The 17,206-nt window shown below is 37.8% G+C and overlaps 2 protein-coding genes and 2 non-coding genes across 4 annotated transcripts; 2 read left to right on the forward strand and 2 right to left on the reverse strand.

Annotated features, from left to right (window-relative positions):
• The first annotated feature begins 1,090 nt into the window (after positions 1-1,090).
• LOC137741541 (uncharacterized) lies at positions 1,091-3,806 on the forward strand. The gene is given in 3 exon segments (XM_088679206.1): positions 1,091-2,151; positions 2,153-2,876; positions 3,366-3,806. Coding segments are annotated over 2 exon segments (1,224 nt in total). The 5' UTR covers positions 1,091-1,555; the 3' UTR covers positions 2,781-2,876; positions 3,366-3,806.
• A 203-nt stretch (positions 3,807-4,009) lies between these two features.
• TRNAK-CUU (transfer RNA lysine (anticodon CUU)) lies at positions 4,010-4,082 on the reverse strand. Its single transcript has one exon. It is a non-coding gene; the product is annotated as a tRNA-Lys (tRNA).
• A 1,363-nt stretch (positions 4,083-5,445) lies between these two features.
• Positions 5,446-5,548, forward strand: LOC137743947 (U6 spliceosomal RNA). Its single transcript, XR_011069553.2, has one exon. It is a non-coding gene; the product is annotated as a U6 spliceosomal RNA (small nuclear RNA).
• Positions 5,549-11,042: 5,494 nt separating this feature from the next.
• LOC137741498 (protein disulfide isomerase-like 1-4) lies at positions 11,043-15,239 on the reverse strand. The gene is made up of 12 exons (XM_068481202.2): positions 14,491-15,239; positions 14,250-14,379; positions 13,712-13,877; positions 13,507-13,625; positions 13,310-13,390; positions 12,608-12,694; positions 12,406-12,480; positions 12,216-12,284; positions 12,051-12,131; positions 11,834-11,968; positions 11,567-11,623; positions 11,043-11,451 (listed from the first exon to the last, which is right to left on the reverse strand). The coding sequence occupies exons 1-12, from the start codon at positions 15,036-15,038 to the stop codon at positions 11,278-11,280; spliced, it is 1,722 nt and encodes a 573-aa protein (XP_068337303.2). The 5' UTR covers positions 15,039-15,239; the 3' UTR covers positions 11,043-11,277.
• Between the last annotated feature and the right edge of the window lie 1,967 nt (positions 15,240-17,206).

The following is a 17,206-nucleotide window of genomic DNA, read 5'->3' on the forward strand; positions in this document are numbered from 1 at the left end:
ATGTGATGACATTCTTTGTTCCAGTGCCAAGAATAGCACATTGTATACAACATTCTTAACCACATCTTGAATGATAATTCTAAGGAGGGTGTATTCAATTGGGATTTTGAGGGATTTTAATTCTTTTAATGAATCTAGGGGTATTCAATTAGAATTATAAATAATTCTCTGAAATTCAAAGTGTATTCAATTAGAATTTTAAGATAGTTTATTAAAAATCCTTAAAAATCCGGATGTATTCAATTAGGTACCGACAACTTAGTCATTCTTCATTCTGTGAATAATAACATCGTGTTGTTTAGCTCAAAGCCTCGAGAACTGCCATTAATATTTGTCTCTTTTTAGTTTGTTTTTTACTAGATTTCCAATAACACGTTATTTTTTAGGTAACATGCAATAACACATTATTGAGTAACCATGAAATTGGCACTGAGTTGTGATACTTTTCTTTCTTTGTTTGGGATTTAATCGCATATATTCTCGTTGAGCAAGGTTTTAACGAAGTTACTCTTTTGCTTTTACCATAGCTTGTATTTTTGGGTCATTAGAATTCCAATTAGATGCATTTCTATGCCATTAAAAAACTAATGACTAGGTTAGAAGCTCAAAAATTGGGGAGTTTACTTGACTGTGATCAAGGGAAGACTGAAATGCCTCTGTGAATATTTCCGATTACTAAAAATGATGGATAACTGTGACTTACCACCGGTTGCCTTTTTTTTTTTTTTTTTTTTTTTTTTAATAAAGAATAAAAGCTAATGACTAGAAAAATAAAGAGTTCTTAGATTTGAGGACCTAAATAACATTGCTTTTGGATTATAACATGCATGGTTTTATCCAATTTAAGTCCATATTTTTTGTGTCATTAGAATTCCAATTAGATGCATTTCTATGCCAATTAAAAACTAATCACAGCTCCAAATTAGTGAGTCTATTTGACTGTGATCAGGGAAAGGCTGAAATGACACTATGAATCTTTCCGGTCTTTAAAAAAGATGGATGACTTACCACCAATTGCCTTTTTTTTTATAAAGAATATAAACCAATGACTAAAAAAATAAAGAGTTCTTAGATTTGAGGGCCTAAATAACATTGCTTTTGGATTATAACATGCATGGTTTTATCCAATTTAAGTCCATATTTTTTGGTTGATTTGTTTATTTATTTTTAATTTGCGTAAATCTAGAACTAGAACAAAACATGAAATACATGCTCCTGAATCCTCACAAACAGTCCTGCAACAACTCTTTGATTTGTGAGCAACAATTGCTCTCAATTTTCTGACTTAAAATGCTGAAGACGATGATGGGAACGATTGCTGTTTCTTCTTCTTCTTTTTTGAAGGTTGGTTATGGCGGCAGCAGCAGCAGGAGGCTTGGTATGCTGTCTTGTCTTTTTCAATCTTCTTCTGTTGTTTTCTTCAACAGTTACTTGGCTTTGTTTCACTCTCGAGCTTCTCGACCGAATCTAGAAGCACCCAACAACACCAGCTTGTGAAATTCACTAATCTCGAGCATGCTCTAATCTCGAGGATGCTCTCGACGTGTTCGACGAAATGCTTCAAAGGCGTCCTCTGCCTTCCGTTGTCCTTTTCACTCAAGTGTTGGGTCAACTTGCTAAGTTGAAGCATTACACGACAGTCGTCTCGTTGAATAACAGAATGTTTGCGTCCGGAATTCGTCCTAATGTTTATACACTAAACATTATCATTAATTGCTTTTGTCGTTTGGGGAAAATGGGGTTTGGCTTGTCTATCTTGGGAAACTTCTTCAAATTGAGTTTTGAACCAAATGTCGCGGCCTTCAACACTCTAATCAACGGCTTTATTCTCCAGAATAGAGTGGCTGAGGCAGCAACACTTTTCAAGAAAATGTTGGATAGTGGTAATTGTAAACTGAATGTGGTTACTTTCGGTACCCTAGTAAAGGGCCATTGCTTGAAAGGTAACAACACTGCAGCAATCCAGTTGCTTAAGAAGATGGAAGAAGGGGCTTGCAAGCCAAACGTAGTTATTTATAACACGGTCATTGACAGTCTTTGCAAAGATACTCTAGTTGTGGATGCACAGAACCTCTTCTCGGAAATGACGAGTAAGGGTGTTGCCCCAAATGTCAGGACCTATAACTCTTTGATTCATGGATGATGCCTGGATGCTTTTTCTAGAAATGTTTCATAGGGGAGTGGTTCCAGATACTATTACTTATAACACTCTTATGGATGGGTTTCGCAAGATGGGAAGAATACAAGATACAAAAAACTTGTTCTCTCAAATGCAAGCTCGTGGCCAACTTCCAGATGTTCAAACCTATAATATTTTGTTGGATGGCCTTTGTAAAAGCCACCAACTTTCTATGGTGGTTGAATTGTTGGAAGAGATGGAAAGGAAGAAGTTGGATTTTGATGTTGTAACTTACAATATTCTTATTGAAGGACTGTGCAAAGCTGAAAAAGTAGAATACGCATGGGATCTCTTTCGTAGTTTATCATCAAAAGGAACCCAACCTAATGTCAGGACATATACTATAATGATCAGTGGATTTTGTAACGGGGGGCTAACATGTGAAGCAGAAAACTTGCTAAGGAAAATGAAAGGGAAAGGCTGTTCTCCAGATGGTTGCACGTACAACACAATTATCCGAGGGTTCATCAATAACAATGAGACATTGAGGGTGATGAGACTTATTCAAGAAATGGTGGAGACTGGTTTTTCTGCAGATGCATCAACTATGGAGTTGATCATTAATTCACCTGCTTTGTTGGCATTAATAGAAAAATCGTGATGAAAGTGATTTGCATCTTTGTTTTAAAAGTTTCAGTGCATCCCTTCCTTGAATGCTGCATTGGAGGGAGTTGTTCCACTACCGAGTCCAGTTCAGGTAACCATTCATTCATGCATCGCCTAGTGATGTATGATGTGTTATTAATTTAATGTATCAAGTGATAGAGCAACTTTTATGTCACTCTTCTTTTAAGATTATGAAATCTGTTGGAGAAGTCAGAGTATCTGGACAGATATTATCATATTTATGGCTTGGTTTAACTTCTACGGACATTATCTATAAATAATTTTAAAAGGAGATGAGTCTGATGGAAAAGCAATGGAAGAAATGAAGCTACAGTATACAGACAACGACTAATTGGGTCTCTTAGACATCAGAAATCTTCAGCATTGTTGCAAACATTAGTATTCTGAAGCTTCATTTCAACTGCAAATCCATAATTGTGCAATCTGATACTATAGATTATATCATCTGTCACATGCCTTGCCACACCATTATAATTTGTCTTTTGCTCGCTACTTGACTAGCGAAATTCAACAGAAGAAATTGAATTCGACTCATCTAAGTGCTGCACGGGATTTGCAGGAAACTTCATTTCAGACGTTTCTCCCCGCAGAAGCTTGTTCTTGGATCCTGGCCTTGTTTCCTCAATCAGTCGGCATATCTCGCACCATGAGAATAGCAGTCATAATCTCTTTCAACCATGGCTGCCCATCTTGAACAACATTCAGAACAAACTATGGTCTGCAAGTTTGGAGGCATTCCTCTCATCCAGCAAGCTTCTTCCTCCCTTCAACCTCAGCCTCACCATTGAGTCTGGTTTTTGGTTTGCTCACCATGTTCTCATATGAATGGAGACTCTCTCGGTCAAAAGGTTTTTCAGGGTTTAGATCTTTTGGTTATTCTTTATGGTAAAGTGCTATCGATGATCATTCGAACTTGGGTCCAAAAAAGTGTGAATACGTTACGTTATTCTTGTCAATTGACTTAAAACCCATAAAAAATGAGCACATTAATTTTGGTCCATTGATCTGATTCATATAGAAAGAGAGTATATAGTTGAATTGTTCCGACCAATTGACCTCACTAACGTAGATGGTCTACAATTTAATTTGAACAAGTAATCCAAAAAAAATAAATGAAAGGAGAAAAAAGAAGATGGTCTACAATTTAATAATTTGAACAAGTAATCCAAAAAAAATAAATGAAAGGAGAAAAAAGAAAATAATCGCCCACCGTGGGGCTCGAACCCACGACCACAAGGTTAAGAGCCTTGCGCTCTACCAACTGAGCTAGACGGGCTGCTTGGGAATTTGGGGACCCACAAGTAAGAAGACTTCTGCATTTATGGACGCTAAGATCATTGCGCTCTACCAACCGAGTTTTTTATTTTTTTTTATTTTTTTTTTTATCACAAAGTCAACTTTCATTATGATAAAAACTAGTACAAGGCTCAAAAAGGATCGAAAAAACAATTACAGGGAAAGTAAAAGACCTAAACAATATGAGAACAACTAGGGGTGGTTCGGTATGGGATACCATACCGAAATTAGTATCCCGAATCCCAAACCAAAATTTTTCGGGACGAGAATTTGAAGACCAATCCCAAACCAAATTTTCGGGAATCCCAAATTTCGGGAATCTCGAAATATTTTCGGGATTTTGGGACAAATCGGGAATCCCAAATTGAAATATGAAATTATGAATTGTTCTTCAAATATATAATTCAAGAACACATTCATGAACTAGGAATTTCATTTCATTCACACTACCATTTAATTGAACACTGACATGCCTGACTGTTTTTATCATAGTCAAAATTCAAATTAATTAAACCCTTTTTGCAATATGTTGAGAGACAAAAGAATCAAGCCTTCTAAAATCATCAGCCATGGCAGCAGCAATAATAAAATCCACATGAATATCAAACAAAACATGAAAAATATGCAAGGTGTAGGGCATTCCAGGTTGCAGAGCATGAATTAGAAACTACTAGCATCAATTATAAAAGAATAATATATATATATAATAATTAATATTATATATTTTCGGTTCGGTATGGGATTCCCGAAATATCGAGAAGCCAATCCCGAATCCCATACCGAAATTTTGGGATTGGTTCGGGATAGCATCCCAAAAATTTCGGGAATTTCGGTTTGGGATCGGGATTTTTTCGGTTCGGTTCGGGATTTTTGGGAATTTTTTCCACCCCTAAGAACAACAACCCAATATACAACGGGAGACCTACTCAAGTTTAGGCCCAAAGGCATCAGAAAATAGACAATAAAAATCCCTAAACTCCAGTAGCCAAGACCACATCGTCGCTGTTGTCACATCCTCGGAGGAAGCCAAACTTCGAACCGAGAAAGTAGACACCAGATCTAAGTCTCATTCACGAACCTCTGCAAACATATACAAACAAAGTATCTTTATGGGTAGAGAGTGAGGCTAAGAGGTATGTAAAATACCCAACGCTTGGCCTTGATGGAGAGCTAGACGGGCTACTTGTGAGTTTTGGGACCCACAAGTAATAAGACTTATGCATTTATGGTGATGAACCACGCTTTAAGGGGTGCGTTTTAAATCGTGTTTATGCAGCAGTCCCACATTGACCGACTCTTCTGTCTACAAGTGCTTTATATACTGTCCGTCTGAAAGGAAGCTTATCCCTTCAGGGACATTCAATAAAATTGAAATAATACATAGAAGATTAGCATGGCTCCTGCGCAAGAATGACATGCATAAATCGAGAAATGGTTCAAATTTCTTTTTTAATTCCTTTTCGTTTGCAGATCAATTTTTCTTTTGAATCCTTCATCTCCTCTGCTTTCGATGAAGTAAGACTAAGCTCACAAATTTATTATCCTTAGTCGGAACATTTTCCTACTTATAATGAAATAAATTGCCGTTAGTTGGAATCTAATTACAAGTTTTTAAATTTGTAGAGATGTAGAACAACATATAAAAATATCATGGATGCATATCCACCATTCGAGTCTCCACTAATTGCAAATGTATCACCTTTTTTGCTTTTTCTTTTTATTTTATTTTATTTTATGCAACAATAGGTGATTTTCATTAAACAAAGGTCATTACAGATGGTAAACTAAGATAGAGACTCCTTAAGGAGGATATCTAAAATTATGGTTAGTGGATAGTCCAACCAAATACATTCATGGGGAACTGTAAGACCAAATCTACCTAGAAGATGGGCAACCGCGTTGGCTTCGCTGCGTGAATGGGAAGAGGAAGCTTTAATGATCGTCAACTGCAAAGCCTTGATATCCTCAATAATTTGCCCAACCAGGGAGAGATTAGTCGAGGTAACCCGCAATGCTTCAATGGTCTGAAGCGAATCAGATTCAAAAATTGTGAAAGCTACTAGAACACGCCCAAACCAAAGCGGAACGGAATGCCAATGCTTCCGCCTAAAGGGGGTGAAAGTATCCATGAAATTTCCAGCTTTTGCAGCCACAAAAGTGCCAGTAGAGTCTCTAACAATCAGACCAAAACCCTTGAGTTTTGCAAATGCATTCCAACCTCTGTCAATATTCATCTTCAACGAGTCGATTGGGGAGAGGAGGGGGGGCATCCATTTAGGAGAGGGGTGGTTGGAGATTACGATTGTACTGTGCCACCCTAGTACGCACAAATTCCTGCCACCAGGTAATGCATTGGGTGACTACAACATAGGGATTATCGCATGTTCCCAACTAGAACTTTTGATTTCGAGCACCCCAAATTCCCTAAACGCAAGAATTTGGTTGATCGGACAAGTCGGCGCCTTTTCATTCTTGTTGGGATGGAGTAACTCGTTGAAATCGCCGTCGATAACCCATGGTAGTGAGCTTAAAGGTGCAAGAGCCCAAAGAGTGTCCCAGGACAAATGACGATCATTCGTGGTAGGATGGCCGTAGAATCCAGTAAGTTGCTAGTGGTGAGTATCCCCAATTCCCACAATCTCCGAATCAATGAAGCGATCAAAGAAATTAAAAACTCGCAGGTTGATATCATTGACCCAAAACAAACAGAGTCCCTTAGATTGGCCCTGTGAATGAACTCCAAAACATCTATCAAATCCCAACTTATGCTTCACAGATATAATAGTCCCCGTATCAAGTTTAGTTTCACATAAAAAACCAACGTGAGATCTTGTTGCCGGATCAGGTCCTGCAACGCTTGAACTTTTTGGAGGTTCCCAAGCCCCCAGCAATTCCAAATCAGTGTTTTCATAACTGATGGCAGGGCTGAAACCCGTTAGTCTCCGCTTGTCCCATGTAGGAAAGACTTTGTTTTCTTCCCAATAGTCATTTTTCCTCTGATTCCACCAAATCTTTCAATGGATTGATGACCACCTCGCAAAGGCCTCCACCTCTATAAGCTGATCCAGAGCTGGTAGAAGAGACGCATTGACCTGCCTTGAGACCACGGTTGTTGTTCTGATCTCCACTTGTGAATTTTGCACCCCCAGACCTCGGATCTGAAAGTTAGAGGGGTTAAGAGCTACTGTTGTTTGTTTGGCATGAGGTGATGGACTTTGTCTCACAGAAAGTCCATCGCCATTAGATTCACGAACCATCTGACTTGCTAGATTATAAGCACTTTCATCCAAGTCCTGGATTTTTGTTTTAAGGGGAAAAGCAGTCCAATACCTTGAAGTTAGTTGGGCTGGCCCTAACCTTCTCAGAGGCCCAAGGTAGGCCCACATAATTTTACAAGGCCCATAGGGGTAGGCGAAAGCCCATGAGGGTGCCATTGGTAAATTGGGTTCCCTAACTATCCAGATGCCATATGTGGCCGAGAGCAGGGGGTAGGGATTTGATTGTGTGGTGGAAGGTTACCCAACATTGGAAGTGTCAGGATTGGTCCTCGGTAGGGATGAGTAGGGAACCAACATGTCAGAAATGGCAGAGAATTCAGACTGTCCCCCAAGGGTTTGTTGTTGACACTTGCCACATCATTATGACTGGCAAATTCCTTGTTTTTTATGACGCCAGAAAACGGTTCGCCAGGGCATCAACATCGTCATCAGGTAAGCTGTAAAAATTGTCGTCCCCGCTGTCCCATTTTCGTCGCCAGTGCAGGTCGTTTGTGCCAGAGCTAGAAGTAATGCGTCTGGGGGGGGAAAGAGGAGAGGGTTCACCCTGGACAGAGGTTGAGCACAAGGAGAGTCCGTGTACTTGTTTTCGCTGGAAGGCAGAGGTAGAGCGAGGCAGGGGTATCCCCTGGAATGATCCAGACGGCCGTACTAGTAGCAAAAAATGCGGAGTCCCTCATATTTGAGACGGATAGTGTCGGATTCACGGGTGGGGCACGGGGCAGAGAAGCAAGTGAGTAGAGGTTGTCCTCAAAGTTGATGCTATTACGATTGAGAAGGTTCATTTTGTTCCAAGCAGACCTCAGGAGTTCCTTGACCACGTTTTGAGAAGGTTCATTGTTGGCGTTGAGACGGCCGACTAGATGAATGGAGGTGTTAAAACACTCCTCAAGGTTGAGGCTGTCCTCAAAGTTGATGCTAAGGCCATCTCCAACCGAAAGGTCCAAAGAGCCGAAAATAGCCCAAAAACCGTCTCTAACCGAGGGTTAGGCCAGAGGGCTCTGGAATCTGAGAGGGCCCCACGGAATCGGAGAGGGCTAGAGGGCTGGCCATTTTTTTTTTGTTTATGTTGGATTTCCTGTCGGTTATAACCGACAGGAATTCTTTGAATATTTTTTTTAACAGTTTTATTATTATTTTTTATTTACAAAAATTTTCCTATAACTTCTATTTTTCATATTTTTTTTTAAATTTCATTTTTTCCTATAACTTCTATTTCACAAAAAAAATTTCATTTTATTTTAAATTCTATTTTTTTTTCCTATAACTTCTATTTCACAAAATTTATTTCATATTTTTTTTAATTCTATTTTTTTCTATAACCTCCTAAGCCATTATACAACATTAAATTAAATTAAGTAACATGAAACAACATTAAACAATATTAATAACATTAACCAACATAAAAATTATATAACATAAAAAAAAAAACATTTAACAACATGAAACTTAAACAACATTTAAGTTGTAGTTTTTAAATAATAAATTATGTTTGGCCCTCGGTTGGAGACGGTTTTTTGTGACAAAGCTAAAGCGAGCCCTCTGGCCCTCGGTTGGAGACGGAGGCAAATATGGCCCTGTACTGTTCATTAAAATATTAATATCTTGGAGAATCTTGGAGGCCCAGAGGGCTAAAACGAGCCATCTGGCCAGCCATCGGTTGGAGATGGCCTAAGGCAAGCGATAATCTCCTCCTCCATGTCCATAGTCGTTGAGAAACTCGAAAATTTACTAAAATCCAACCTACACGCTAATTGCGAAGTTTAACTAGCACCAAAATATTTGGATTTAATTTTGATTCAATTTAAGATGATAAAAGAGCCGTTAGGTTGTTGAGGACGCGTCTAAAGAGCAGGTGGACACCCTCTACATCTACCACCCTACACGCTAATGGACGATCAAAGGCGTTCTTATTTGATCTAATTACAATCAAATAACTACCATAACTTGATAGAGACTAAAAGAGGTGCACCAATTTACTCGTGCACCAATTTACTCGTCTTAGGAGTCGTAAATTATAATCAGTGAAATTATCCTTAAAAAGGTTCTAATTTATGCACGTAATTTGTTTGCAAGGAAATACTGTAACATATTTATTTTCTCTTTCCCAAATTAAAACCCAACATCTGTTTCGTAGCTTACCGAGTTATTGCATTACACTAATACGTGATAGGACGCGTAAGAAATTGATAGATAGAAAATTAAAAACTAACTACAAAATAAATAAATAAAAACTTTACTATCTTTTATTGACAAAAGAACATAAAGAAAAACAAAAATGCATTATTTTTTATTTTTTTTGGTCAAACGATAGATTTTGTTAGATTTGTCACCGACGAGATTTAAACTCACATCATCATGCAAAGGTTGAACACTTTTCCACCAATGTGACAAAGAGCCACCTATCACACCAAAAAATAAAAAATAAAAAATTATATATTAAGTCATGAACAGCTGAGCAGAGAGTGGTTTTTTTGTCATTGACTAGTATGGCTGTCCACCCATCATTATATATAACACAAGATAATTAAGAATTATCTTTCAATTAATAAGAAATTAATCATGTCTAAGCAAAAAATTACAGTGGATTCCGAAAAATTACTCTATTTGGATGCAAAAATCTAAGATTACTAAGAAATTTCAAAACAACAAAAATTGAAATGACAAAATTTTATTTTCTAGAATTTGTGAATTCTTTTGTTTGGTTACCTAAAAGAACGATGGAACTTGAATACGGAATTTGTTATTTTTAAACTCTCATTCATATAAATTGGAAAATGAAACCTAGTTACATGCAATTTAAACTTGGGAATTGGAGCCTGGAGGTCTCAAACTCAAATTTTTTTTTTCCACACAGAAATTCTAAATTTTTATGTCCTTGAATCCAAACAAAAAATTGGTGCATGTCAATTTATAAATTCCGACTTTTGTTCAAATTCCAAGTTTATTTCCCTCATCCAAACATAGTGGGAATATTAGAATTCCAATTAGACGCATTTTTATGTCATTGAAATCTTTCGTTGTGTTCAAATCCTTTGCACTCATTTTGTGGATGAATTCTCTATGGTCTCTATCATTTTTAACATATGTAAAAAAACTTAATCCTTCTTAACTTTGTTGTCATAAACTTAATATGTGTCAATCAATAATGTCATAAAAAAATCACACACAAAATAAGTGCAGAAGATTTGATGGACATCCATTTCTGGACTAACCTATCTTAATTTCCAAGGGTGACAATTTTGCAGACCCGAAAAAGGCCTACAATTTTGTTGTTGTCTTATCATGTTGACAATGTCGCAGCTCTAAGATCTTGTGGAGTAAAATGCGACGAAAAATACTAGAAACTTTGTGCTTGTGTTGTGCATATGATCAAACACGCTTATCCAAGTTTTTCTCCATTATAAATCAAACACGTGATCTCAAATGCAAGGATAAATGACGGTGTTATAAATCAAACGGATGATATGATCAAACACGCTTATCCAAGTTTTTCTCCATGATAAATCGAACACGTGATCTTAAATGCATAGATAAATGACGGTGTTAAGTTCAAATCGTATTACAAACTATACTAAAGAGAACTCAATGTCCTGTTTAGATTAATTTGACGCTTTTATAACAAAACGAAAACGCACATCCTTCACAGAAACGAGAGAGAAAAATGAGAAAGGTGCTATTATTAATTTCTTCAGCTCAAGTTTCTTAAATATCACATTCAAAACCTGCTTGCTGCAACTCCTAAATTTTTCTCCCGATATCTTTTCGAGGGGTTTAAGATTCAAATTTGAGATTAACTTACGATTTTTAATCTCCCTGTTTCTCTTCTATGTGACAACTCTCTCTTTTCTACCACACTCACATAGTAGGCAGACAAATTAGCATACACTATTGTATTCCTCATAGTTCATCCTTCGAATCGTCTGCGCTGCTGCTGCTCCCTTGGCTTTCTGTTGCAGCAGACCCCTCTGATTTTGGCGTTGATGCTGGCTTCTGGAGCTTGAAAGGGATTGATGCGTTTTTCTTGAGAAACTTGTAGAATGCCACCACTGTACGGTCACAGTCTACGGGAATCTGGTTTATCAAGGAACCAGATATTCTACGTCAGACGCAAACAAGGATGAACAAGAAGATATATGCAGAAGCACATAAGAGAAGAATGCATTTAACAATTCTACATGCCACTTACTGGATCAAAGCTCTTATTTCCCGCTGGGAAGAATAGAAGTGTGGGGAACCCATCAGCCTGCAAAAATTAAAAGAACAGCAATTAACCGCAAAGCTCTTGTTTCTAACAGACATTCAGCCTTTACCCCGAGACGTGGACATTGACTTTAGATATTAAAACCATAAACCTAACGCCTTTTTCTTCCAACGAAAATTTTGGCCCCAGAATTCTTGAATAGGCAATTAATATACCCACCCTATCATTTAACCCACAGCAACTTGACATTACCTTTCCCCTGGGATGCTCATTTGTGGTTCCGTCCATCTTGGCTATAACAATAGAGTCAATGCCTCGTAAATGTTTGGCAAGCTTGTTGTAGGTTGGCTCCAGAGATTGGCAATGCCCACACCAGGGTGCATAAATCTGAGAAGATAATCCTTCAAAAAATGAGAACCTTGACAAATTTTAATCAAATATTTGTTTGTTTCTTATTTCGCAGTTTTACCTCAAGAAGAACATCCTTTGACTCGTCCAAGACAATGTCATCAAAATTATTCCCAACCACTATCTTCACATCCCCGTCGTTCTGTGCCAATCAAATAAGACATATACATTTGAATAGTGGACCAACACAACAGAATTAGGTGGATGAACAAAACTTAACACTTACAGTTTCAGGAATTGGATCTGACTTGTAGAAAGGTTTAAGTTTGTCCTCAATAAAGTCCTCCCCAAAAGTCTAATAAAACATAAATTCACAAGATACAGTTAGAATGTATAGAATGGAGCGGGCGCGCACACACACGCACAGAGAGAGAGAGAGAGAGAGAGAGAGAGAGAGAGAGAGAGAGAGATGCAACCTTTAAATTAGCCAAGGTCACCTCTCCGTCAAGAACAAATTTCCTACCATCATCATTTCCGGTATACCCAAGAACCTGTTAGGAACAAAATTATCAACTTCATAGCACAAATAAATACTGGAATATGTAGAATTACAAATGTACAACTATGTTTCCAAATGAAAAATAATTTAATTAAATACAAAGGTTTGGAAAAGCTCACTGTTGGAGCTTCACTAGTAACACCAAAATAATCTGAAACTGGCTTTCCGATATCTTCGTTATCCGTTTCCACATATACAAAGATAAGCTGCAAGCAACCACACACACATTATACAAACATAGGTTGCAAGCTCTGTCCTTTTTTAACAAAATAAGACTGCAATGGGTTGCTTAGCGGCCAAAAAGGATCAGATGCTCAGATTATGCAGGTCATATATAGTGGCCACAGAGAACAAATGAAGCAACACATTAGAAGTTAATACAAAATGACCATCCTACTTAAAGGACAAGGTATTTGTTTATTCTGTAACTTTCTATTGAAACAATATTCTGTTAATACGAAGAGATGAGCACAAACCGAAACCACACAATTTAGCAGAGCACGAACCAAAAATCCTAATAATGCCGAGAAAAAGAGTTCCTGGAAATTTTTCAGAAACCAAAGCCCACAAGGATTACCAAATTGAAACTTTACACGACAAAACATCCTCCCCCTGTCCCCTAATGCACTAAAAAAATAAAAACAACACGATGCTGGAACAACAACCACTGTCAGCTTCTCCTTTACACGTGACGCACTAAGAACAAGGTATTTCAAGCCTAGACTGTTTAAAAACCTTTATGTAATTGTTATTTTAGATGCTCCAGAACAATTTCTATGACAGCAACCCAACTCATAGAACATAGCTAATGGTAACCATACCTTTCCTTTGAAAAGTTGTGCAGCCTTTTGAAATTCAGGGAGAGACTTCTCTGAATCTTTTGAAGTGGCAAACAGCAACAGCTGAGTATAGAAAGATTATATGTCAATCAGCATGAAATGTTTAATACTCTGTTGTAAAGCGTTTCTGATTGAGGTCACATCCACAAAGGAAAAAATCAAAACATTTAACAAATTACCTGTTTCTTGATTGTACTTTCAAAAATTTGTGGGGCATTATCCCTAGTAAAAGTGATAACCAAAGGAAGCTTGTTGGCAAAGACAAACTCGGCAATTGCAGACTTATCAAATTTACCATCTGCAGAAATGAGAAACTGAGTATAAAGAAATTCAACCCAAAAACTCTATCTGAGACATCAATGTGATAACAATATAGAAACTAACCAAAATAACTTAGTTTCTCAGCCTCCTTCTTTAGCAGGACCAAAGCAGGGCGCTTAACTTCAGCATCAAGATGGAAAAGTTTTGCCACCTTGGGATCTACAGTTTGGTAAAAGGTGACCTCATCTTCAAGTCTTGAAGCAGCAGCAAGCTCGTCACTCTCAGGACCCTTTGAACATAAGAACAACAGAAAATTAGAACAAGTATCAATATCATGGGATATGGAAGACAAATTACAATAGCTAACAAGATTAAATAAGGAGATCTTCTAGCCACCTTTCCTTTCCTTTTCTGTTTCGATAATTCATTTTACATATATCAATTTTATTCCATTAAACAAAAAATAGTGTTTTGCATGCCTCATCAATCACCTATTTCTGAATTCCTATTCTATATTCTGTGTAATTACGGCCAACCAGTGTATTTATGCACATTAATCATAATCTAATACATTATTATAACAATCAAAAGATTAAGAATTTTAGATTTCATAAAAATTTGACAAAAACGGGGCAAAATTATGAAAAAACAAAAACCATACCACCAGAGAGTTGAGGTAGCCCAAAACGACTTTACTTTCAGCAGTCAAAATACGTTCAGCATCTTCCAATGTGGTCACGTTTTGAATTCCAGGTCCAATCTTTTTCTTAATCCAGGTTACAATTCCCTCCCTGAATTCACATTTCCAAAAATTAAAAACAATCCATAAAATTTTAAAAATTAAAAATTGGGCTTTGTAATTTTCATAATTCTATCAAATTAATCAAAACAAAGAAACTCACTTGGTTCTTTGGCCTGTGTAAGGCTTGTGAACGCCATCAATGAAGAAGAAGATAGTCGGGAAACCCTCGACGCCGTACTCCTGCGACAGCTCGTTCTCCTCCGTGGCGTCAACCTTGGCCAAAACTACATCTTCGCCCTTGAGCTCGGTGGCTGCCGCCGCGTACTCCGGGTTCAAGGCCTGGCAGTGTCCGCACCACGGCGCGTAGAACTCGACCATCATGAATCTATTCTTCTCCACTGCATCGCTGAAGTTCGCCGCCTTCAAAACGACGACGTCCTTCTCGTCTACCTCTGGCTGCTTGTACGAGTCCTCATGATCGCCGCCCTCGTCGAAATCGGAGTAGTTCTCGAGATCGTCGAAATTGTCCTCGTCGTAGTGGTCCGAATCTGGATAGTGCGGCGCGGCGTCGCCGTGGTCAGTGGGCTCCTCGAGGAAGCTGAGATCCTCGTCGTCGTCGTCGGTAGGGTGCGAGTCCTTGCAGAGAACCGAGTGGGAGAAAAAGAGGAGGGCACTGAGTGCGAATGCGAGAACGAGTCGACTCGCCATTCTTTGAGTGAGAGTGAGATCTGGTTTTAGCAGGGGTTTATAGAGGAGGGGGAGGAGGAAGGGAAGACAGGAGAAGTCAACGCCTGGTGCGACGTCGTTTGGGAGGCGTTAAAGAACCGCTTTACCGTTGCAGCAGTTGCTGCTGGATTTGGTTTTTTCAAAGCGTTAAGGATCTTTCCCGTTGATCAGAATCAAGAGACTTTTAATGAAATATTTTTAGTACTATTTAATTTAAATTTTGAGGGCATTTTTACCTAAAATGTCATTTATATTATTATTTACTTACCATACATTTTTATCTTTTTGGTTAAAACTCAAAATTTTCAAACATTTTTTATTGATTTTTCTTTAAATCAAAGCATTTTGTAGATTGGAAGGTGACTTAAGAAATTACCAAAGAAAAAAAATGTAACCTGGGTAGTAATTTTTCTTGATAATTTTCCTATTTTAGTGTAAAAATTGAACATATAACTCATCTAGGTATGGTTTGATCAGGATGAACAGTTTAGGCAGTGTTTCGTCCCGAGTAATGTTAGGTAAATTAATTTTTTAGACCAAATTTGCAAACTATTATTGTGTTATCAACTTATCGATAGTAAATAAGCACGTAAATCAATACTTAAATAATAACTCAATCGTCAACAACCAAATTATATGTTTCATACAATCATTGAGTAAGGAAAGAAAATGTCATTTTTGTAAATGACCAATTCAAGTGGTTAATTTTTGTAGAAAACAAGTTCTCTCAATATTCCTTTCGTCCAAAAGCTTTGTAAATGAGCAATTCAAGTGGTTAATTTTTAGGTTCAAATCTAACCTCTTCATTGACTAAAAAAAATTGGTAAATTTGCAACAAGATTTTAAAATCATAAATTGAAGTAGTGCACAAAAATACATGCATGATATAAATAAATGAAATTATTAATTCTATAACCACGAGCTGGTGGCCTAAGTGGTAAATGGCGGATTGTGAGGCTGGTGTGGAAGCCAAACTTGTGACCAAGAAGAGGTTGAAATGCTTTTGTGAGTCTTCTCGGTCTCCGAAAAAGGTGTATAACCGTGATTTACCACTAGTTATCCCCTTTTAAAAAAAAAAAAATATTAATTCTATGTTGGAGATGTGGTTTACACGATCTGCAGCATCAGTTGCTTGGCATGGAAGCAGCACAATGTTAGCAAAAGCTAAGGATTTTGCAATGGATCTCAAAAAAGGGTCTCTTTACTTCTAACGCAACTTTTGCTATCGAATAAATCCCAATAGAAAATCCTTCCAAATGGCCACATCAAATGGAATAACTAACTAGCTTTTGATCTACTGATATTTTATATTCTTATGCATGCAATGTGCTACTTGGTATGTAAAAATTTGCACAAAAAGTGTGTTGGGTAATTTGGACTACAAACAAATCGTTTCAAATGGTTTGAATTTGTTATAATCGTTCTTGTTGGACCCCGTTTTGTATTGTTTTGGTTTTCACCAAAAAATTGCTTCATTTAAATGTTAGAATTAATTATATTTTATGCCCTCATGTTTGGGTGCGATTTCAATCTTGTACCTCAAAATTAGTGTTCTAAAAATTGACCTAGGTGCTGGGCGGAGGTGTGTCGATGCGATTAGGTCCGAATCGTTAAGAAAAATCGGGGAGCTGTTAGGCACCCGCCTAGGTGCTCTTAGGTGGCCTGGGCGGTCTAGGCGGCTATCTAGGCGGAGTGAAATGGTTTCCTGGGAAGAAATTCCAAACAGAAACCCAAAATCGCAAACTCGAATTTAAACTTGAAATTAACATGCAAAGCATGGGTTAAGCTACCTGAGTTTCGAACGGGACTAATTCGAGCTCAAGGGACCCCAAGTTCAACGGGTCCCTCGCCGGAGCTCCACGCCAGAAGCTCAATTTTCAAATGTTGTAGCTCGATTCCATTAGAGCAACTCTCACCGAGAACCCCTGCTTGGATTCTCCTACTTTCCATCATAGAATTTAACATGCAAAGGTACCATAGGGATCCCCAGGTTACGCAGGTCTTGTATTTGGTGGTTTGGGGTCTCAATTTAATTGGAATTTGTTGTGATGGTGCCTGGAGCTCTCTTTGGCTATGGTGGTTTAGAAAAAAGGCAGAGAGTTCGAAAGGAGAGAGAGAGAAAGAAAGAAAGAAAGAGAGCAAGCTGTAAT

The sequence above is a fragment of the Pyrus communis genome, chromosome 11 (assembly GCF_041283825.1).
Source record: "Pyrus communis isolate YQ-2024b chromosome 11, ASM4128382v1, whole genome shotgun sequence".
NCBI classification, from domain to species: domain Eukaryota; kingdom Viridiplantae; phylum Streptophyta; class Magnoliopsida; order Rosales; family Rosaceae; genus Pyrus; species Pyrus communis.

Coding starts and splice junctions, on each gene's coding strand:
- LOC137741498 (XM_068481202.2), bottom strand. CDS start 15,038: ATGGCGAGTCGACTCGTTCTCGCATTCGCACTCAGTGCCCTCCTCTTT. Junction 14,380..14,490: donor TACACAGGCCAAAGAACCAA/GTGAGTTTCTTT, acceptor ATGTGAATTCAG/GGAGGGAATTGTAACCTGGA. Junction 11,969..12,050: donor CAAAGGATGTTCTTCTTGAG/GTAAAACTGCGA, acceptor TTATCTTCTCAG/ATTTATGCACCCTGGTGTGG.